General features: G+C 43.5%; 1 protein-coding gene across 6 annotated transcripts in view; it reads left to right on the plus strand.

Annotated features, from left to right (window-relative positions):
* LOC126475123 (inter-alpha-trypsin inhibitor heavy chain H4-like) overlaps window positions 1–23,782 on the plus strand; it is a 306,057-nt gene that overhangs the window by 188,096 nt on the left and 94,179 nt on the right. The window contains exons 1-3 of one of the 6 annotated variants that reach the window (XM_050102722.1): window positions 13,291–13,397; window positions 21,577–21,743; window positions 21,860–21,970. The exons of 3 other annotated variants lie outside the window; for them this stretch is intronic. In XM_050102722.1, coding sequence (XP_049958679.1) covers window positions 13,317–13,397; window positions 21,577–21,743; window positions 21,860–21,970 — 359 coding nt within the window. In that variant the 5' untranslated portion in view covers window positions 13,291–13,316. Of the gene's footprint in view, window positions 1–13,290; window positions 13,398–21,576; window positions 21,744–21,859; window positions 21,971–23,782 lie in introns of those variants that run through there. 2 more of the 6 variants (XM_050102725.1, XM_050102744.1) reach the window with 2 other exon arrangements.

Genomic DNA, 23,782 nt, shown 5'->3' on the forward strand with positions numbered 1-23,782 from the left:
GAGTTTTGTTATTTAGGTTGCAAAATAACTGATGATGGCCGAAGTAGAGAGGATATAAGATGCACACTTGCTATAGTACACAGAGCATTTATAAAAAGGAGGAGTTTGTTAGCATCTAGTATAAATTTAAGTTTTAGGAAGTATTTTATGGAATTATTTGTCAGGAATGTAACATCGTAAGGAAGCGGTATGTGATCGATAAGCAGCTCAGACAAGATGAGAATAGAAGCTTTTGAAAGTGGTGTTACAGAATAATGCTGAAGACTAGATGGGTAAGCCTAGTAAGTTATGAGGAGGTACTGAATCGATTTGGAGAGAAATGAAATTTGCGGCGCAACTTGACTAAAATAAGGAATCGATTGACAGAGCACATCTTGAAATACAAAGGCATCGTCAGTTTGGTACTGGAGGGGAGCGTGGAGGGTAAAAGACTGAAGCGTGAATCCAAGGGCTGAGTACAGTAAGCTGAGTCAAATGCCGGGCGGGGTAGCCGCGCGGTCTCGGGCGCCTTGTCACGTTTCGCGCGGCTCCCCCCGTCAGAGGTTCGAGTCCTCCCTCGGGCATGGGTGTGTGTGTTGTCCTCAGCATAAGTTAAAGTTAGATTAAGTAGTGCGTAAGCTTAGGGACTGATGACCTCAGCAGTTTGGTCCCATGAGACCTTACCACAAATTTCCAAAATCTCATGAGTCAGATGGACGTTGCACTAGTTATTGGGAGATGTAGAAGCTTGTATAGGATAGTGCAGCGTGAAGAACTACATCCAGTCTTCGGACTTCAGACCACAGCAGTAACAACACTTCAATATGAAATGCTAAGGCTTACATTTTCTATACTTGTATGAACAACGGATATTAAAATTTCGATCGATTTCTTTTGTTTTACGTGGACATATAAGCAAGTACTCATATTTCTACGCCAATATTGACTTATAAATTCTGACGTGAATTTATGGAAGGAGTCAATAATGTAAAGTCTGTGTTTACTGGCGGAATTCTGACTATTTTAAAGAGACTGTACAGATTCGCTACAGTTGGCTGGCCTCATAGCAAGCGGCAGTACGTACTCCTGAACGTCTGATTGTATGTATGCCGTGAACAGAATTGTATCCTAGATAACAAGTCGTGTAGCTATTTACATAACTCCCCTTAATTTGTAAAGCGCTTCTCCGTAAGCATCTTGAAACATAAGATCTAATGATTCTGTGACATTAGATTAACATGCGCACGCTGAGCAGGGGAGTATAAGATCATGACTGACATCTCAAAGCACTTCTGCGTAAGCATCTTGAAAGATAAGTTCTAATGATTCTGTGACATTAGATTAACATGCGCACGCTGAGCAGGGTAGTATAAGACCATGACTGACATCTCATGTGGCAATACTTGAAAGTACAGGAACCGACTCTGGCACTACATGATCCTATTCTAGACGATGCGCTTGAGAATGTTCGTGATGTCTGACACATTTCACGCTTGATGGAACACGAAAGTAACAGTGTCAATTTGGGTTGCATTAAAAAGTACTGACACAAACAATGAACCTTAAACAGAAAGAAGCGAAATATTGCAGTTAGTTTCAATATGAAAGGTTGGTAATTAATTACCCTTATTCTTTATTAATTGAAGCCAAAAAGAGGCAATGGATTACTTTGTTTGAGATACCCGCAAACGTCTACGAGGCCACCAAATGGAATCCTACTTCTCGTTCATCTAATGCTTTAGTTCCGGTCATCCTGAATTTAACTGACACAATTTTTTTTCAATCTACCTTCCATTAGTAAGCGCAATTTGAGATCTGCTTCTACTTACGTGTCTCCTTTGGTAATATGATGGTAGTGCTTTCCTGGAAATCTTACGCCAAGTCATCTGTTTTACAGGTGCCACCAACTGAAATAACCTTCTGGTTCCGACACCTCTCCAGATTTCAGGAGCTCCGAAGTTATATCATCAACTGCCGCTGACTTGTCTCAGCTCGTATCATTCAGTACTCTGACAAACTCCGACCGCATTACTGGATCACATATTTCCTCTCTGTATCAGCGTTCTGCAGTTCGTTTCCATCGTATAGCCATCGAATTATTGCTGCCATTTCAACGTCGTTTCACCTGTAGGGACTCCAGAAAGTAAGTTACACGTGACGTCCCACGCAGTGACCACCGCACAACAAGGCTGGTGCATTGGTAGAATACCGCATATTCTGGGCCTCCTATAAATACTACGGTACGGACAACAGATGTGTCACAGTTTGCGAATGAAGTGGTGAGGCAACTGGAAACGTATTCCAAACTTGAAGTCTGTACGCAGGACAGTACGGTTACTGTGAGCAAAGCGTCTAAATTTCACACGGATTCATCGTGACGTTTTTGTGGTATATGGACCAAATGTATAGTTACGTCCAACCGTAATGAAATGGTGCCAACGGTTTGACCAAGCCCACGCAGACTTGGATGACCCTAATCTGGAAGTACAGATCATGCAACATGGGATTTCCAACTTTCCAGCAAGTTGAAAAACGTCTAGGGAAAGAGGTTTTCCAGCGATGAGAGCGTTCGCACAAAGGTTCTCGAATGACTCCAAGACCAAAGAACGGATTTGTACTGTCGAATAATACGATGATTGTTAGAACGTTCCGATTCATGTTTATGGAGACTTGATGGGTATGGTTGGTAAACAGTGTCATACATCTGTGTCACTATGTAATACAGTAACTATGTAATGTGCGGAAAACTCTCCTATCGGAGCACAAATAAAAGGCGAATATGTTCCAGTTTAAAAGCCTCTGGCTGCAAAGCGGGATTGCTGCCGTGGTCTCCAATCCGAAGAATGGTTTGATACAGTTCTGCACGCTACTCTATCCAGTGTTAGCCTCTTCCTCTCGAAATAACTGCTGCAAACAACATCCTTCGGACTCTGCTTACTTTATTCATCTCTTGGTCTCTGTCTACGATTTTTGCTTCCCCTCCCTCTCCCGACATACTTAACTTCCAGTACTAAGTTGGTGATCTCTTGATGTCTCAAAATGTGTCCTGTCAAACAATCACTTTTTTATTGGTGAAGTTCTACCACAAAATTCTTGTCTCCCCAATTCTGTTCAGTATCACGTCATTAGTTACGTGATCAACCGACCTAATCTTCAACATTCTTCTGTAACACCCATTTCGAAAGCTACTGCTCATTGTTTGTCTAAACTTTTCATCGTCCATGTTCCACATCCGTACACTGACTGCACAAGCACTTTCAGAAAAGACACCATAACACTTAAATCTATATTTGATGTTAACAAATTTATCTTCTTCATAAATGTTTTTTCTTGCCATTGCTAGGCCACATTTTATATCCTCTTTACTTCGGTTATCATCAGTTAGTTTGCTGTGAGGTGTGGTGCCTTTATATCACTCCTGTCTGGGGCCTGTGTATTGGGAGAATGGCTCATGGGTGCACAGTGACAGATGGTCTGAAGCTGGTTCAGTCGAGTATATAGTTCTAATTTTCATTCACCGGAGTGCAGTAGCGGACAGAGACTTTGAAGGAATAGGCCACGAGAATGTTTTTGTGAATTGTTCTGTTTATTTCTTGAAGGCTTTTTTGTTTATTTGTGTTTGCACAGTTTTGTATATGTTTTTGGTAGTACGAATGATGCATGGATCTGGTCTAAAGTAAATATGTAGATCATTGTTATACTCACAAACGCTGTACGAAGAAGCGTGAGAAATTGTTAAGACAGTGTGAAAGCACAACGGGGAATTTTGCATCATAATATGGTAAGTAAGTTTATGGTGAAAGGAAAGCTAATTCGAGTCCAAATAAAAATAGTTAATAACGTAAAGTATAAATAAAATATCAGAATGTGTGTGAGAAAAGGCATATTGAGAAGATCGGTGATCAAAAACTTGAGTTCATTAGGCACCGATAATGAGGCAGGCATTTTCATTTAACACAATCCGTGTTTAGTAGCTGTTCATATTTCGGGAAATACGTTACCATAAACTTGCTAACGTGAATGAAAGGGTTTGTGCATGACTGTGTTAGGATTAGCACGGGCTTGGCAGGAAACTTGTAATTCTAAACTTCAGAATATACCGAAGTTTTGCCGGTATTTCCACCTTTCGTTCAAAATTAAGACATTTTCCCGATTTTTAGAATAGTTACGTTGTATGCAGCTTGGTGGAGTCGCAGTACGGTAAGTTTCTGCTCGGCTTTCCTACCGGCGAGCTGCTGCGACCAGTTTACAGGTAGGTTCTGGTTTAAACCCAGAAAGTAACCGCGCCGCCGCAGCTGCCCAAATATCAAAAAATCATCTACTACTTTAAGTGTCTCGTTACCTAATCTAATTCCTTCAGCATCACCTGATTTAATTCAACTACATTCCAATATCCTTGTTCGCACTATTTCATGGTTCAAATGGTTCAAATGGCTCTGAGCACTATGGGACTCAACTGCTGTGGTCATAAGTCCCCTAGAACTTAGAACTACTTAAACCTAACTAACCTAAGGACATCACACACATCCATGCCCGAGGCAGGATTCGAACCTGCGACCGTAGCAGCCGCACGGTTCCGGACTGCGCGCCTAGAACCGCGAGACCACCGCGGCCGGCACACTATTTCATGGCCTACACTAGACGCAGACAGCTGGAGTACACTAATTCCTTCCCAGGGGATACAGGGTGGCCACAGGCTGGCCATCTGGCCACCCTCCAACACTAACATTGCCAAATCTATAGTAACAAGGCTGACCCCGCGTTGTAGTGGGACACAGGCCCGAAGCAAATCATGACAGCAAGGCATCTTATTCACGTGAAAAGAACTTCATGGATCAGCAAAATTTTGATACTTTACTTACGTGAAATTGAAATAATCAAAACAATATTAGGCCTCAGAACGGATTTTACATGCACAAAAATTTTGCATGTGCTACAGTATTACGTAAAGGATGTTGCTGGTGGAAGGTGGTTTACGAAGCTGAATGAAGAGTGACTGAATTACTGACCTGGCTGTCCGTTTTTCTTGATCCCCTAAGAACTGATGATATTAAATCTCACCTGTGGTCCTTCTGCTGTCCCAGCTGCTGTCAACATCGGGCTTCATCACGTCTAGCTGGGTTTTAGTGATTCATTGTTAATGAAAGAGACAACAGGAGGAAACCACAGACCAGGAAAGCAAGCAGACAGATCTCGTATGATGTTGCATATCTTGTTTGAAGGCAACACGTTATATGAGAGGTAGCCTATTACACGTGAATAAGGGCTATTGCTCACCAACGAAGTGCCCGCATCTCGTGGTCGTGCGGTAGCGTTCTCGCTTCCCACGCCCGGGTTACCGGGTTCGATTCCCGGCGGGGTCAGGGATATTGTCTGCCTCGTGATGGCTGGGTGTTGTGTGATGTCCTTAGGTTAGTTAGGTTTAAGTAGTTCTAAGTTCTAGGGGACTGATGACCATAGATGTTAAGTCCCATAGTGCTCAGAGCCATTTGAACCATTTGAACCTCACCAACGAAGTTAAGAAACTAGATAGGCTCACCTTGCTGCAGATCAACACACAATAATAATCAAATATAGCAAATCACGGACTTAATATTGAATGATCCAACCGCTGCGTCTAGAGAAGTACGCCGAAAGATAATTGATTGTAATACTAAGGCATGAGAAACGCCGAGACCATCCCAGGCAGGGGCGGTAGAGACTGCTTTTACGGGAATCGCTGCGATTCCTACACCAGCGTTTTGTGTACACCTTATCGTGTCACGTCGCAATTACCACCGTTTAGCACGTGGAAACTGTTTACTTACCATGCTGTATTGTGTCGTGCGATCAATAGCCCCTACCCATGTAACTAGCTTGCACATTTGTGCTTAATAGCGGCAACTCACTCGCGGACAATGGTCAAGAACTTGTACCTACTAAGAAATGGCTTCAGCAGGGTCTCTAGAGCTTCTCCAGTCACATTTGTTTTCCAAGACAGAGCGACACTGCGTCCAACGACAGGAAGAGCAGATCCGTGAACACTGTAACTGGTGAGCCCGTCGCGTATTCGTTCCGGCCCGTGTAGGCAGTGCTGGCGCCCTCACCTGGAACAGTGGGTCTTTCGCAAGAACGGCGGGCGGGGCACGTGTCCCAACGCCGCCGGCGAAGATGAACTGAGATTCAAGCTAACGGCAACATTAACCTTCTAATAATATGCAGTATTGTGCCAATAATTGCCTGCGAAAATTCAAGTGGTATGACTAAATTGCCAATTGATGAACTCGATTTGTAAACTACATGGCCGATCAGCCCGAGCCTTATATCAATCGACTCGTATCTAAAGAAGAAGCTAAATCTGTTATTAAAAGTACTGATTACATTTTATTAGGGCACTCTCCCTTTGCAAGAGGCCTGAACTGGTGGATACTTTGCGTCCACGTGTTATGTGGCTGTGTGGCAAAATACATCAGTGCTACATGGGGTTCCCTAAAACCATTCCGATGATAACGGAGACTCTTTACAGAATATTTCTCCGTCATACGTTTCTTTATAAACTATGTATTAGCCGCATCGTACTTTAGGTGCGTATTTTATGTGTATAAACAGGGTAACTTTGAACCTCTATATCTTGGAAACGGATAAAGACATCAAGAAAACATTCGAAATTGTTCGAGATCGGGATCTTAGGAATATAGCTTACTCATTTCAACCATATGCTATGCGTAGCCGCCATGGAACACGTGATTAGGTTGTGGTAAACGAGTTCCACATTATTGCGGAGTTTCTCGATAACTGGTAAGGATGATTGAAAACGGGAAGATGTCATTTCTAGTTCAATGCCTTTATTCTTTACCGTTAAAATTGGAGTAATTTATTACGGTTAGTTATTTAGATATCTGCTGTTGATGGCTAACAAATGACGAGAAACGCTCTTTTCAGGTTTTCTCAGGAACCGCCCGTGAACCAAATGGTTCTCCGTAAGTCCCTTAATGAACACCGCGAACCATATCAGTTTAAAAAAAAAGACCAACACCTTTTCTCCATTCGCCTAAGCCGCAGGAAGTGTGTAATATTCAAACTTTGACCCTGCTCTGTATTACAGTTACAGTAAGGCGATCGTTATCAGGAGAAAGAAAAAGAATGGGTAGCTTTGAGAGATGAAATAGTGAAGGCAGCAGAGGATCAAGTAGGTAAAAAGACGGGGGCTAGTAGAAATCCTTCGGTAAGAGATTATATATTGAATTTAATTGATGAACGGAGCAAATATGAAAATGCAGTAAATGAAGCAGGCAAAAAGGAATACAAACGTCTCAAAAATGAGATCGACAGGAAGTGAAAAATGGCTAAGCAAGGATGGCTACAGGATAAATGTAAGGATGTAGAGGCATATATCACTAGGAGTAAGATAGATACTGCCTACAGGAAAATTAAAGAGACCTTTGGAGAAAAGAGAACCACTTGTATGAATATCAGGAGCTCAGATGGATACTCAGTTCTAAGCAAAGACGATAAAGCAGAAAGGTGGAAGGAGTTTGAAGAGGGTCCATACAAGGGAGATGTACTTGAGGACAATATTATCGAAATGGAAGAGGACATAGATGAAGATGAAATGGGAGGTATGATACTGCATGAAGAGTTTGACAGAGCACTGAAAGACCTACGTCGAAATGAGGCTCCTGGAGTAGACAACATTTCATGAGAACTATTGATAGCCTTGTGAGAGCCAGCTCTGACCAAACTCTACCATCTGGAGCAGGATGTATGAGACAGGCGAAATACCCTCGGACTTGAAGAGGAATATAATAATTCCAATCCCAAAGAAAGCAGGTGTTGACAGACGTGAAAATTACCAAACTATCAATTTAATAAGTCACGGCTGCAACATAATAACACGAATTCCTTTCAGACGAGTGGAAAAACTGGTAGAAGCCGACCTCTGGGAAGATCAGTTTGGATTCCGTAGAAATGTTGGAACACGTAAGGCAATACTGACCCTACGACTTACCTTAGAAACCAGTTTAAGGAAAGGCAAACCTACGTTTCTAGCATATGTAGGCTTATAGAAAGATTTTGTGAATGTCGACTGAATGCTCTCTTTCAAAGTCATAAGGTGACAGATGTCATATACGGGGAGCTAAAGGCTATTTACAATTTGTACAGAAACCAAATGGCAGTTATAGGAATCGAGGGGCATGAAAGGGAAGCAGTGGTTGGGAAGGGAGTGAGACAGGGTTGTAGCCTGTCCCGATGTTATTGAATCTGTATATTGAGCAAGCAGTAAAGGAAACAAAAGAAAAATTCGGAGTAGGAATTAAAATCCATGGAAAAGAAATAAAAACTTTGAGGTTTGCCGATGACATTGTATTTCTGTCAGAGACAGCAAAGGACTTGGAAGAGCAGTTGAACGGAATGGACAGTGTCTTGAAATGAAGATATAAGATAAACATCAACAAAAGCAAAACGAGGATAATTGAATGTAGTCGGAATAAGTCGGGTAATGCTGAGGCTATTAGATTAGAAAATGAGACGCTGAAAGTAGTAAATGAGTTTTGCTATGTGGGGAGCAAAATAACTAATGATGGTCGAAGTAGAGAGGATATAAAATGTAGATTGGCAATGGCAAGGAAAGCGTTTCTGAAGAAGAGAAATTTGTTAACATCGAGTATAGATTTAAGTGTCAGGAAGTAGTTTCTGAAAGTATTTGTATAAAGTGTCGCCATGTATGGATGATAAATAGTTAGACAAGAAGAAGATAGCAGCTTTCGAAATGTAGTGCTACAGAAGTATACTGAAGATTAGATGGGTAGATCACATACCTAATTAGGAGGTACTGAATAGAATTGGAGACAAGAAAAATTTGTGACACAACTTGACTAGAAGAAGGGATCGGTTGGTAGGACATGTTCTGAGACATCAAGGGATCACCAATCTAGTATTGGAGGGCAGTGTGGAGAGTAAAAATCGTAGAGTGAGACCAAGAGATGAATGCACTAACCAGATTCAGAAAGATGTAGGTTGCAGTAGGTACTTGGAATTGAAGGAGCTTGCACAGGATAGAGTAGCATGGAGCGCTGCATCAAACCAGTCTCTGGACTGAAGACCAAAACAATAACAGCAACAACAACAACAACAACAAGGCGATCGTTCTGTTGGGTATAAAAATGGTCGCTAACCCGAGGTCTGACCAAAGCTACCAAAGCTTACCTTACCGTCAGCAACAGAACCCGAAGTGCCGGCCGGTGTGGCCGTGCGGTTCTAGGCGCTTCAGTCTGGAACCGCGTGACCACTACTGTCGCAGGTTCGAATCCTGCCTCGGGCATGGATGTGTGTGATGTCCTTAGGTTAGTTAGGTTTAAGTAGTTCTAAGTTCTAGGGGACTGATGGCCTCAGATGTTGGTTGGTTGGTTGGTTTGGGGAAGGAGACCAGACAGCGTGGTCATTGGTCTCATCGGATTAGGGAAGGATGGGGAAGGAAGTCGGCCGTGCCCTTTCAGAGGAACCATCCCGGCATTTACCTGGAGTGATTTAGGGAAATCACGGAAAACCTAAATCAGGATGGCCGCACGCGGGATTGAACCGTCGTCCTCCCGAATGCGAGTCCAGTGTCTAACCACTGCGCCACCTCGCTCGGTACCACAGATGTTAAGTCCCGAAGTGCTCAGAGCCATTTGAACCAGAACCCGAAGTAAGAGCCCCGGAAAAGTGCCGTTTTTAGGTGCGGTACTATGCAGTATTGTGGTAGCGCTTGCTACTGCGTACGTACCGATACTCTTTGAAATCCCTTCATACATTTACGCTTAATCGACTTACTGTGTAATCAAATCTTTCTTAATACCTCTCAGTCACTCTGATGTAACCTTCTTGCACTAACTATTAATTATCTTGATATCCGTATATTTTCCTTTTCTCCCGTATTTTCGGCAAAAACGTATACTCCTTCTATTCTCTTAAAAATCACCCTTCTCTTAGTCTTCACTAGGTTATTGTCTAAGTGCGACGTAATATAAATATGCTTGGCATAAAGTACCACTTACTATTAAATGTAGTTTCCGCATTGCTGTGGCTAGAAGAGGGGAATGTGGCGTAACTTCTATTTACACGTGTTATCCCGTAACTTCCGAAGCTGATGAGTTCTTGATGCTACAAAATAACTGCTCACTGACGCAGCAACTGGAGAGGTCACAGAGAAATTCGAAGAAGAGTTGACTGACGTGCAGAAATAGGCGGCCTTGCGTCCGCGTCGTACCAACCCACGACTGATGCCCGTGGCGCAGGGGCACTCCAGCCTGCAGCAGGAAGGTCCTGTTCCTGCGCACCTTCAAGCAAATTGGCGCTGTTACTAGGGGGAAATCTCTTTCCTCCCAGTGACGTCAGAACGGTTTAATCGTGCACGTCATTTCCGGCGATTTTGATGTTATGAACAGAAACTCTAAGCGTACAGTTGACGCAGACGTATGAGGTGAGTGAACTTTTTACGGAGACATTGTATCCAGCTCCTGGACACGGGTACTCAATCAGAGATGTAGGGTATGGCCATTACTAAAAATTTGAAGAACTATCCAGAATTACATTTATACTTGTGTTAATTACTTTTCATTAGTACAATTGGTAAAATACAAAAGTATGAAACATTAATAACTTGAAATGACAGTAGTTGTGATGTAAGGCTTAATCACTCTGCCGCAATGGGAAGAGTGTAAGCACGGCACTCCTTAACCTGACAGATTTTATTTCACGTACTTTTTCGTTTAACTGAAGTGTGTGTACCTATTTAATGGTATCTAAGGTTGTGCTTAAAATTTAGCTTTAAATGGGACTTTAGAGATACCGAAATTACGGTGAACCTCAATAGAATTTTAATCCGGTGCAAGGATTTCATAATAAGATTATTAGACAAGAATGTGAGAATTATTATTACAGTTTGACAGAATTAATTAGCAATTAAACAAAGTGCTTCGAGGTGGTAACTGAATGTAGTTACAGTCTGAATCTGAGCGATAAATGGACAAATAAAATTTAAAAAATCAGCACGTCAGTAGAACAGTACTTTATCCCTAACACTTGAGTGGTTTTAGCTCGCTAATAACGTTAATGTTTCAAGATTTTCATGCAGTGCGTGTTCGGTAATGACTTTGCTTCAATAAAAAGTGTTTACACTATCAGTTATGCTTACAATCCCTCACCCTACATGTCTTCAGTATGTAAACTAAGAGCGATAAAACCAGCGTATAGTTCAGAGGGCCCAAACAGTAATATACATAAGCCGCCATGGCTGAAGGGGAAATATTCCTCTACTTAATGCACATGACTTGCTTGAATGTCGAATGATTTACAAGTACTGGATGTTTATTTTCCTGCGAATTGGCAGTATATTTTATCATAAAGGAGAGTACTGGCGTTAGGAAGGGCAGTCAAAGAAAAAACTATTTAATGTAACGCACAATTTTTGTTGCGTTACAGCGTTCTGTCTATAATGGCATCATTAAAGATGTACCGCGTGGGCAGAGTAAAGCAGAAAAGTTCTCATCATCATGTTTAACAAGTTATTGCAAAATTTCGATAATACATTTGAAGGAGACTGTGAATCACTCAAAAACTTGGAAATTTGTAATAAGTTCCTATGGAACCAAACTGCTGAGGTCATCGGTCTCTAGGATTACACATTACTTAATCTAACTTAAACTGACTTACACGAAGGACAACACACACACCCATGCCCGAAGGAGGACTCGAATCTCCGACGGGGGAGAGCCACGCGAACTGTGGCAAGGTGCCCCGGACCGCGCGAATATCCGACGCGTCGGGAGTAACTGACGGCTGGCCGGAAAATTAGTCCTAAGGCTGACTCTTTCATAATGAACCTATATTAAGCAACGCCACTTGATAATAAACAACCACTAGGAAGGATTTACTGAACAACAGACACTTGAAATACAGCGAGTTCTCTATACTGAAATCATTAATCATGATTATGAAGCTACAAATACAAAATAATTTTGGTAGAGCACATAAAAGGTCCCGCAATCGGAAAGGTTATATTCGTTGTTCAAGTTCACTGTCTGAGAAAAGAAAAATAAACTGGAAAAAGACTTCTTTTAAGAAATAATTTAAAACATATCCAAATATAAACGTATCCTCTAGAATCAAACACTATACCAACTACTCAAACTGGATAGATGTATTAATATAAGTGCAGGTGACTGCTACAAACGTAAGTACACTTATTTCTCATACGTATATATGTTTTTATACGTAATTCCTTCTGCAGTGCGCGCTGCTTGTCCATGATTAGTTGACAATTCGCGCGGTGACTGTTGCGGGCAGTGTGAGGAGTGGCGTTCCCCCGCATTAGGACTGCCAAGGGGAGAGTTCCAATGGCAAGTGGTTCAAATGGCTCTGAGCACTATGGGACGTAACTTCTCAGGTCATCAGTACCCTAGAACTTAGAACTACTTAAACCTAACTAACCTAAGGACATCACACACATCCATGCCCGAGGCAGGATTCGAACCTGCGACCGTAACAGTCGCGCGGTTCCAGAATGTAGCGCCCAGAACCGCTCGGCCACTCCAGCCGGCTCCAATGACAGAAAGGTACCACAGAACGTGTGTCCCAGTGTTCACAACACTATCCGTGTATTGTGCTTTTACGAAAGCAGATGTGACACACGCGGAAACGTTGGCAGCGCTCTGTACAAATGAATATCTTTACAACTAATGCCGATTCTCTGCACTGCTAGCAGCACCAATAAAACAGGCAACTAACCGAGGCCAATCTGTACCTATCAGTTCAATTATCTGCAGTCTGAGGAGTTCAAAGATTTCCTTCAGTATGTACTAATACTTATATTAATATTATCTACTTCGTCCAAACGATTATCATTTTCGATGCATATATCGTCTCATTTCTTATCGAGCGTGTCAATTTGAACTTAAGTTTCGTTTCTTCTTAAGGATCAAACTTGTTGATGAAATGTGAATGGGACATAAAGCAGACCCAGTACCGTAAAAGGAACGTATGTTCTAATCTTCTTTTTAGATCAGTGTGGAGCTCTTTTGAAAATTGTTTTTCTAGCAGTTGCCACATTGACTTTTCGTCTTCTTCGAGAACTGTAGTCCTCGATGTATCTTCCAGCACAGGAAAATAAGTAGCTGAGAGCTGACATTTCGCGAGGTGATCGAACGAGGTGTGTACGATGTGCCCTCATTGAAGACGGCAGAAGCTGCAGCAGCGGTCAGGTGCTTCCAGGAATCGGCGTCTGGAGACGTCACGTTCTGCGAAAGCCGGTGTAGGGCCGGCTGCTGCTGCAGGTTTATATGGAGGCGACGGAGCGTTCCCGGACAGTCGCAGACAGCATGCACACCTGGGAGGCAGTTGTTACCGCGGCGCTCGTGGCAGTGTTCGCGCTGGCCTTGGCCGCCGCTGAAGACGCGCCGGTAAGCGACCAGTCATTTCTTATTAACGTGTGGGAGGTGTTCTCAAGGATCTTCTCAGCGTGCTCTGCCACAAGGAGTTTGCGGTACTAGTAGGGAGTTTCGAGACGTAAACGACATAAAATTCATAATGTCGGTATAAAAGAGCTTTTGTTTGTCCTTTGCAGTGAGCGAAGTATGTGAGTCACGTGGATGAGCTGCGGTTGTGGAATGTAAAATTCCGAAGCAAAAGAAACAGTCGTCTGGCGTTGCTGGTTGGGTGACCCCGAGAGTTAACTAGGTTCGTTCGACCAATCTGAAAGGATTCCCTTCCTCCGCGCACATTAGCCTGTTCACTTGCGCTGCGTGAGACTTGGGTCGTAAACGTATCTGTTGAGTTTAGGTGACTGTAACGATGTGCTTGATGTCAGGTTTACTCGCACACAGTGTTGTGATGACAGACGGGAGATGGCGAAATCCGGTACGGGTAGTCAGTCTACTCTCCTCGAATAGTACTAAGGGGCCCACCGAGCTTAACGTTCCAATCCGGCGTCCAGATCACCACCAAAAGATTCACATGCCGTCTCACCTTGAGACTCTAAGGATAAGTTCTGAATTAAATCCAGGACATTGTCGGAAAATCTGATGATAAAAATTGTTTGCCAAACTCTCCATCCTCGTTGCTGGCCAAATACTGGTGGTGAAATTTTCATCTAGCAACAAGAATCGAACGGAATGCCTGTGTCTCCGTGTAGGACGCCACCGCGCCCTCAAGCATTAACGACCTTCACTATGTAAACGAAATAGACAGACTCGAAACGTGCCAAATCATAACTTCCCAACGATTTTACGCTCTAGTTGTTTTTTATGTAACTGGCTACCAACCAACACAGCCAGATAAATTCATTTAATTCTCTCGTATTAAATTTGTTACGTAAACTTGAATGATGATTTCTGTTACTATTTTTTGTTACTCTGGGAAATAAATATGATAATCGGCGTGTTAAAACCCAACACAAATCAGAGACGGTTTTTAAAATAGCAGCCTCAACTTTATGAGCCACCGATGCACAGAACCCTCTATCGGTACACTGATAACGCACTGGACCGATATCCGGAACTGTTCATATCCCCATACGACCATCACCAGTATTCCAAAATATAAGTTTGTGCTCCATGGCAGCGCGGGATTAGCCGAGCGGTCTAAGGCGCTGCAGTCACGGACTGTGCAGCTGATCCCGGCGGAGGTTCGAGTCCTCCCTCGGGCATGGGTGTGTGTGTTTGTCCTTAGGATAATTTAGATTAAGTAGTGTGTAAGCTTAGGGACTGATGACCTTAACAGTTAAGTCCCATAAGATTTCACACACATTTGAACATTTTTTGTGCTCCATCTGAAATGACGCTGTCTTCCTCTCTTCTTTCTTTGGCTCTTCCAAGTCAGTGTCCGCTAGACTAAAACGAAGCGGCCGTGCTACTCAACTTCATACGATCACACTCCTTGAGATTTTGAGGTGAGATGTGTCAATAATCTTTAAACTACTGCTGCTGGAGAAAAAACCAACGTTTCGGCGACTGTTGCAGCGGCCTTCTTATGTATGTTACTGGTGCGTTCTAGCTATGCAGTGTAACTTATATCTTTTTGTTATTGTTCACTGCGCATGCATTACGTCGTAATTTCAAAAAGATAGTTCGTTTCATTGGTCAATTAAGGAAGAATGAGAGGGAACTTTATTTTAATAGGTTATTGCTGTGGAGAGAGAGCGTAACCTCTGTTGTCTAGTGGCTCTTGTGTTATGTGCCGTGATTGGTGGTCACCGTCGAATGAGAAGTTGGGGCCGGCCGCTGTGGCCGAGCGGTCCTAGGCGCTTCAGTCCGGAACCGCGCTGCTGCTATAGCCGCATGTTCGAATCCTGCCTCGGGCATGGGTGTTGTGATGTCTTTGGGTTAGTTAGGTTTAAGTAGTTCTAAGTCTAGGGGACTGATGACCTCAGTACCGTAGTGCTCAGAGCCATTTGAACCATTTTTTGAGAAGTTGGCTCCCGCTTGCCAAATGCTGGACGTCGGCCGCGCGCCGGTAGTGCTCGTGCCTCGTGTTGACAGTGCGGTCTGTTGGGCTCTGATTGCTGGCAGCCAAGATGGGGCAAGCCTGAGTCCATCCTCTCTGTGTTCTTATGGTATTGAAGTATTTCGATGGCCTCTCTGATTTTGCGTTTCGTCATAACCGGCTGCTTGGCCTACACACAGGCTTCGCAGAATTTTATTTCTTTTCCGAAATATTGCTGATGTTCTGCCACTGCAGATTTGTTGTGCTACCCTAGACGCATATAGCGTTCGTGTTCCCGAATGCGCGTTGCTATTAGCCTGCCTGTTTCGCCGATGTATGCTTCTCCGCATTCGCATTCCACATTGTACACGCCTGCAGTGTGTAATGCATCCACCTCCACCCGTAGCAGAGGAACTCGGTCATCTTTTCTTTGGCACTCCATGCACAGCGCCTAAGAGTTGCTCAAAACATAACACCTGAGCTTATAAGGCTACGCACAACGTTACTAGCCAATGGCTACAGCCATAAGTCGATCCACAGAGCCTTGTCGACGAGTATGAGTAAGCAAGATAAGCAAGAAATGGACAAACTGCAGCCAGCAGTGCGCTTACCTTATGTGAAAAATGTTGCTGACTGAATAGGCAAAAACTTCCGCCGGGTTGGAGTGCAGTCAGTCTTCTACATGTGTCGCAGGGCTTCACTAAGGACACGGGGGACGCATTACACACTGCAGGCGTGTACAAGTTGGAATCCGAATGTGGAGAGGCATACATCGGCGAGATAGGCAGGCCAATAGCAACGCGCATACGGGAATACGAACGCTATAGTCGTCTAGGTCAACACAACAAATCTGGTAGCAGAACATCAGCAAGATTGCGGAAGAGAAATAAAATTCAGCGAATCTGTGTGTTGGTCAAGCAGCCGGCTATGACGAAACGCAAAATCAGAGAGGCCATCGAAATACTCAAACACCCTAACAACATGAACAGGGAGGATGGACTCAGGCTTCCCCGTCTTGGCTGCCAGCAATCAGAGCCCAACAGACCGCACTGTCAACACGAGGCACGAGTACTACCGGCGAGTAACTGCTGCTGCGCGGCCGTCGTCCAGTATTTGGTAAACAGCAGCCAACTTCTCATTCGACGATGACCACCAATCACGGCACATAACACGCTCTCTCTCCACCGCAATAACCTATTAAAATAAAGTTCCCTCTCCTTCTTCCTTAACTCACCAATAAAACGAACTATCTTTTTAAAATTATGACGTGATGGCTTGCGCAGTGAACAGTTACAACAAAATATAACAGACACTGCTTAGCTATAACGCATCAGTAGACGAAGGAGAAGGCCGGTGCAACCGTGGCCGAAACGTTGGTTTTCTCTCCAGCAGCAGTAGTTCTATACATTATGACACTGTACCATATCCAAAAAACTTTTATGTCGACTGACTCTGGCCGCGGAAGCCTACGCAATTATGATGAAGGGTTTGCAGAAATCAATTATATTTGTCGTACAAGTCGTCTTATTGTAGATTTGTTGCCACGTTTGCCTTTCGATATTGTCTTTAAACGTCTGTATTGCCAATGGAGTCATATCTTTAAATATTTGTTTACTGCTTTGGGATATGACTCTGCCGTGATTCTTTTCTGTATTACGATCTGTGCCATGCGGTCTGACAGTCAGTTACTAATTCTTCTCCACTGTGCCAGTCTACGAAGATATCATCTATGACCATGATAATGTTTCCCTGAACTCTACTTGAAACTATATCCTTTGTACCAGGTTGTAAGATGCATGTAAATCCATTGACATTCTTTCCTCTGGGTATTCAGTCTGAAAGTTTGCCTTAAAATCACCATATAAAACCAGCCTTTTAACTTTTTAAAGAATTTAGCCTAGAACAGCGTCAATTCTGAATCTGTAGTCTAAACTGGAGATCTTCAAAGCTGACGATTTTCTCCCCTGCAAATTCAAACTCTCCTGCACAGCTTTCAAATATTTAGTCTTTACAATGTTTTGATATCTCATCTCTCTTGAATAAGACTTCAGTCACACTTCCCTTTTGCAACCAACTCCTTGCATAGAAATCAGTGAGCTGTACCCCTCTAAAGGAAATGTTAGTATATCCTCCCTTCGTAAATGATACGCTGAGGTACAAATAATGTCACTGTCAAGATCTACTAGCAGTTTGTCTTCTTGGCATTAATTTTAATGAAATAAACTTACTGCACTTTATGATCTTCATTCCCATTAACTGAACTATCCCCAGTGTCAATGAACCTTAGTCAAATAGGGATAGTTCCCACATTACTTCCTCCTAGAAAAGGTCTAGTCCTTCTATACGTTATCACTAGTATGTGGCCGACCCCACCAAAATGTGTGTCTTATCAGCAGTCATGAGCGTCTTCTAGAGTATCATATTAATTCGTCTCATGGCACTGTCAAGATAGCATTTGCAACTGACCTACCCTATTGTTGCTTGCTTTAAAATCACTGTGACAAGATTGAGCACTAGAGACAGTTGGGCGATGTACAGCTTCCTTCCGAATATTATCTCGATATCGTCATAGGGTCGACAAGTGCATTAAGTGCTATCATACCCAGCAACTCAACTCACTGCAAAAATAATATTACCCCACGATGGTTTGGTCAAATTTATCTGAGCTTCCGCAAGTAATACGAATTTAACTAAATGCAAGTTATAATAAAAGAAAATATCAATAAAGCGGTGAAAAGGATTATATTCGCCTGAGTTACTGATGTACCCAACACCAAAACGTTTTTATTGCAATAAACTGGTGATTCTTAGATCAGTTAATGCACACCTCGCTCAAGACCTCCGCTAAACAGTAGCACTGTAATATAATGCAGTTTTGATAATAACGACGACTTGTTTCTCGAAAATAACAGGGAACGACTAAAAAGTGATGCCATTGTTTTCTATGCATCGTTTACGTCCCCATATGTTTGAGACTGCACTATTCTGACGTGCTCAGCCTTCATGTTAAGGACGTCTGAAGGTTATTGCATGAAGTGTCGTTGTTAACATTATGGATATTATGCAACTTCATGAAACTATGCAAAGGCTTTAGAATGCCAGTAAGAAGTACATTATTCCATTAAAAATATAGTTCAGTATGTTATTAGTTAAAAAAGTAGGAGAATTACACGTAATGCAAACTTCTTACCCCTGTTCACTTGTCAAAAATAGTTACTCTACCGTGAACCGCTTATGAAATATAATAGACGTCTACGTAACATAGAATTATATTCCTATTTTCTCGGTACTTGTTTTATTTTGCACACCAAGGATAAAAAGTTTCCTTCCGTACCAGTTACACAGAATTGCATTTCGCAGACTGATGGCTTGCACATGCAATTTATTTGAAATTATATGCGTAGTAAGTTTTTAGGATAGCGAAAAGACCTTACTACTTCAGGTATCAGCTGTGGCGGTACGATTTTTTTCCTGATCAATAATATACACTACTGGCCATTAAAATTGCTACACCACGAACATGACGTGCTACAGTCGCGAAATTTAACCGACAGGAAGGGGGTGCTGTGATATGCAAATCATTAGCTTTTCAGAGCATTCACACAAGGTGAATTAATTGAGCAATATCAACTCAAAAATTCAATGTCTCTGTACCAGTGTAAAAGGCATTACATTTGTGTAAACGAATAGATGATCCTTTCCAAACATAGGACATCATCATCAAATGTTACGATATATCATAGCATCTGTGATACACATATGTTTGTAAGCTCTTTGTATGTATCAAAACATGTGCGTGGTAGGAGTCGGCTCAGTGACAACTCTTAAGTGTTACAACTCTTAAGTGTTCAGTGAGAACAATTTACATGTGCAACAATAAGAATGCAGTGGAAATGCATTTACATATGCTGGACGAATTTTATGAAAACAAACACTCGAAACCGACGTTTCACGTAAGTCACATGCAACGAAAATCTGTAACGCAACCATCTGTGTGTGGCGTGTTTATAATTATGTATTATTTATATTTTAGGACAATTAATCTGTAAAAAACACACCACATGTCATAAATAAAGCATGTAAACCGTCTGAGGATGAACCACAATTATCCGAAACCGGTAACGGTACCCTTTGAATAAAGGAACTGAAAGTAAATTTGTTGCTGGTTGCTGTCCTAACACCATCAATACTTTGCGAACATTTCGCTATGGTCTGACGGTCAGGCAACTTGCACAAAATAAGTACGAAGCTGAAAAATTGATTTCACGAACACACGAAATCTCTTTTTCCATGTAAAGCAGAATTCAATAGATCCGTTAACAGCTCCAATAAAAACCAAAATTGAAACGTTACACAGCGACACACTCACTTCAAAGAATTATACTAGAGCGACTAACGACGTATTTGCCACATTGCTTAAGCGACGAGGAAACCCAACTAGCAGCGACGCATGTAAACATAAGAAGGCGCAAAGTGAGAAACAGACTCGGTTGGTATATGTTCCAGGCCTGTGACGCCTTGGAGAAATTTATTGCTTTGATTCCTCACCGTTGGTGAGGAGTTTAATGAACTAAAAGATGGGTTCGGTTATTACACAGGACAACTTTAATTAAAATGGATAGTTGAATCCTATCGAAGATCACAACCGTTCCTGCAGCTCTGTCACTGCTTCCTGCGGTTTATAGACAAATAATAGTTGACCTGCAAACACTACGTGTCACCTCGACCTTTCGGAATCAGAGTTCGCAGCCGACAGTAAACACTTCAGTAGTGACTGTTTGAGCTTCTTAGGGACATTTGGAAGAGTTAGAGAGGAATAACAGAGGTGCTGCAATTGAATTCAGAATCCTTATTTTGACTTCAATCACAATGTGAATGGTGAGGTAGCCTTCACAATATGGAAACGGTTGTGAATCCTCAATTAGGGAGTACTGCTGACACAAAGAAACTAGCTACTGGGAAAGAACACATAAAACACACAAGAAAGTAATAACAGCTCGTTTCAGTCCTTAGGGAATATTACTAGCCGGCCGCGGTGGTCTAGCGTTTCTAGGCGCGCAGTCCGGAACCGCGCGACTGCTACGGTCGCAGGTTCGAATCCTGCCTCGGGCATGGATGTGTGTCATGTCCTTAGGTTAGTTAGGTTTAAGTAGTTCTAAGTTCTAGGGGACTGATGACCTAAGACGTTAAGTCCCATAGTGCTCAGAGCCATTTGAACCATTTTTTTTTAATATTACTAAATGTATCAAGAAAGTGAATTGATTGGAAGGTAATAAGCAGTTAATGAGCTATGTGGCTGGAAGCGATGACGAAGAGGGCTCGGACGCTTGAGCGCTTTGCCAACTACAGAAACATCTCTGAGCTGGCGGTCGGCCTGTTGCAGAACTCGACGCGAGCACGTGTTCTTACAGAAACTGCCAAAATTGCACACGTCTTCTGGGATGCAAGCGAATTCATGTCATGAGTTTCCAATGCACATAACCTTAAGGTAATGAAGTTCAGCATATGGAACAACTAACATGGCAGTAGATCCACGTACCAATCTTCACTATGTACCGAAATCAACCAATTGCTGGTAAATACTTGCTCCCAGTGGGATTGGGAGCGTATGATACTTGCTGACCCCCACCAATAAAAAGTCCTAATACCTGGCAACACATCGATCGGTTTGGAATAGCAGGAAAAATACTTTTGTGGGAGGAATCGTACCATCAAATTTACCAACTCATTAATTATGTACGCTGTGAACCCCTTGATGGCGACTGTTTGATCCGTGACCTCATCTACAGCTCGAACCTCTTCCTGTAATTAACATCAATTGAACGTTTCTTAGTTCTTTAGTGGAAGTTCTAAATGCTAGAAAAGTCTCCTGTTGACATCTGAGATGGCAATATGGTCAAATGGCCAACTGCCAACAAAGAATCAATTAGTCCATTAATCAATCAAGTGACGCAGCCAATAAGATTACAGGTCCACTAGAGTTGTGTTTCAAGCAAAATATTTTTCCTTTCTATAAAAACTGAGTGAATGTGGTTTAATTGAGGGTGAAAGTGGTAGAAATGAAGGAGAAAAGTTGGACAAACAAAACGAAGGAAGCAAATGGAAACGGAGAAGCAATGAGAAAGTTTTCTACAGTACTGAAATTGAGCCTTGTTTCAGGAGTATCCACCTCCGGACGTGTACAGCCTCCACGTGGTGAGCCACGTGCGAAACCGGTACGCCAAGACAGTGGTGACCAGCAGGGTGGCCAACACCGCCAACGTGTCCAGAGAAATCAGCTTCGACGCCGTCCTGCCGGAGACAGCCTTCATATCGGGATTCGTCATGTGAGTTGTGGAACAGCTAGCAGCCTGCTGTCAGCGAAATTTCTCTTATGTGTGGTGTCACGAATAGCGCCAGTGACAGGGTGTGCACTACAAGGTGACGTGTTGTGTTGTTGCAGAGAGATGGACGGCAAGGCGTACGAGGCGTACGTGAAGGGGAAGGAGGAGGCGCGCGAGGAGTACCAGCAGGCCGTGCAGGCCGGGCTGGGCGCCGCGCACCTGCAGCTCAGGTAGCGGCGGCTGCTCTCACAGCGCTCAGTCGTAATGCGTGGGCTCGCGTGTGTGCACAGCTGAAAGCCTGGACACAGGTAGCAGTGTTTCTCCTGCGTCAACCTTAGCTCATGCCTTGAGGCCTCCGGAAAGTCGTCAGTACAAAAGTAAAATCTCAAGCCGGAAACTGTAAAATAGAACAGTAAACGAGATGTTAGCAACGATGATGATCTACATGGAACATTTAAGAGTTGATTTGTTTAGTAAAACGTCTGTGGTCATTTTCCGAAAACACACCATGAATACCAATTGCTGAGATGTCACCAATTTGAAGATATAAAATCGGATACTCAAAATTACGCATATCACTTAATGTCAAGACATAATTGATGTTAGCTTAGCGTAATACATTACGATGATGATAACATACATAGGGTGACCATTATATCAAATAAAATCGTCATAACTTGTGAATGGTTTGCGTTAATAGGTACAAACTGCACATTTGGCTGCGGGGCATGATGGGAATTATTATTGTTTGGTTTAGCCACAAAACCCACTTTCATTTAAATGGGTTCGTCAATAAGCAAAATTCGCTCGTTTTGGGGACTGAGAATCCGCCTTTCGCGATCGAGAGGTCTCTTCCCCCTCAACGGGTGACTACACTCCTGGAAATTGAAATAAGAACACCGTGAATTCATTGTCCCAGGAAGGGGAAACTTTATTGACACATTCCTGGGGTCAGATACATCACATGATCACACTGACAGAACCACAGGCACATAGACACAGGCAACAGAGCATGCACAATGTCGGCACTAGTACAGTGTATATCCTCCTTTCGCAGCAATGCAGGCTGCTATTCTCCCATGGAGACGATCGTAGAGATGCTGGATGTAGTCCTGTGGAACGGCTTGCCATGCCATTTCCACCTGGCGCCTCAGTTGGACCAGCGTTCGTGCTGGACGTGCAGACCGCGTGAGACGACGCTTCATACGGTCCCAAACATGCTCAATGGGGGACAGATCCGGAGATCTTGCTGGCCAGGGTAGTTGACTTACACCTTCTAGAGCACGTTGGGTGGCACGGGATACATGCGGACGTGCATTGTCCTGTTGGAACAGCAAGTTTTCTTGCCGGTCTAGGAATGGTAGAACGATGGGTTCGATGACGGTTTGGATGTACCGTGCACTATTCAGTGTCCCATCGACGATCACCAGTGGTGTACGGCCAGTGTAGGAGATCGCTCCCCACACCATGATGCCGGGTGTTGGCCCTGTGTGCCTCGGTCGTATGCAGTCCTGATTGTGGCGCTCACCTGCACGGCGCCAAACACGCATACGACCATCATTGGCACCAAGGCAGAAGCGACTCTCATCGCTGAAGACGACACGTCTCCATTCGTCCCTCCATTCACGCCTGTCGCGACACCACTGGAGGCGGGCTGCACGATGTTGGGGCGTGAGCGGAAGACGGCCTAACGGTGTGCGGGACCGTAGCCCAGCTTCATGGAGACGGTTGCGAATGGTCCTCGCCGATACCCCAGGAGCAACAGTGTCCCTAATTTGCTGGGAAGTGGCGGTGCGGTCCCCTACGGCACTGCGTAGGATCCTATGGTCTTGGCGTGCATCCGTGCGTCGCTGCGGTCCGGTCCCAGGTCGACGGGCACGTGCACCTTCCGCCGACCACTGGCGACAACATCGATGTACTGTGGAGACCTCACGCCCCACGTGTTGAGCAATTCGGCGGTACGTCCACCCGGCCTCCCGCATGCCCACTATACGCCCTCGCTCAAAGTCCGTCAACTGCACATACGGTTCACGTCCACGCTG

Source organism: Schistocerca serialis, chromosome 1 (genome assembly GCF_023864345.2).
Source record: "Schistocerca serialis cubense isolate TAMUIC-IGC-003099 chromosome 1, iqSchSeri2.2, whole genome shotgun sequence".
Lineage (NCBI taxonomy): Eukaryota > Metazoa > Arthropoda > Insecta > Orthoptera > Acrididae > Schistocerca > Schistocerca serialis.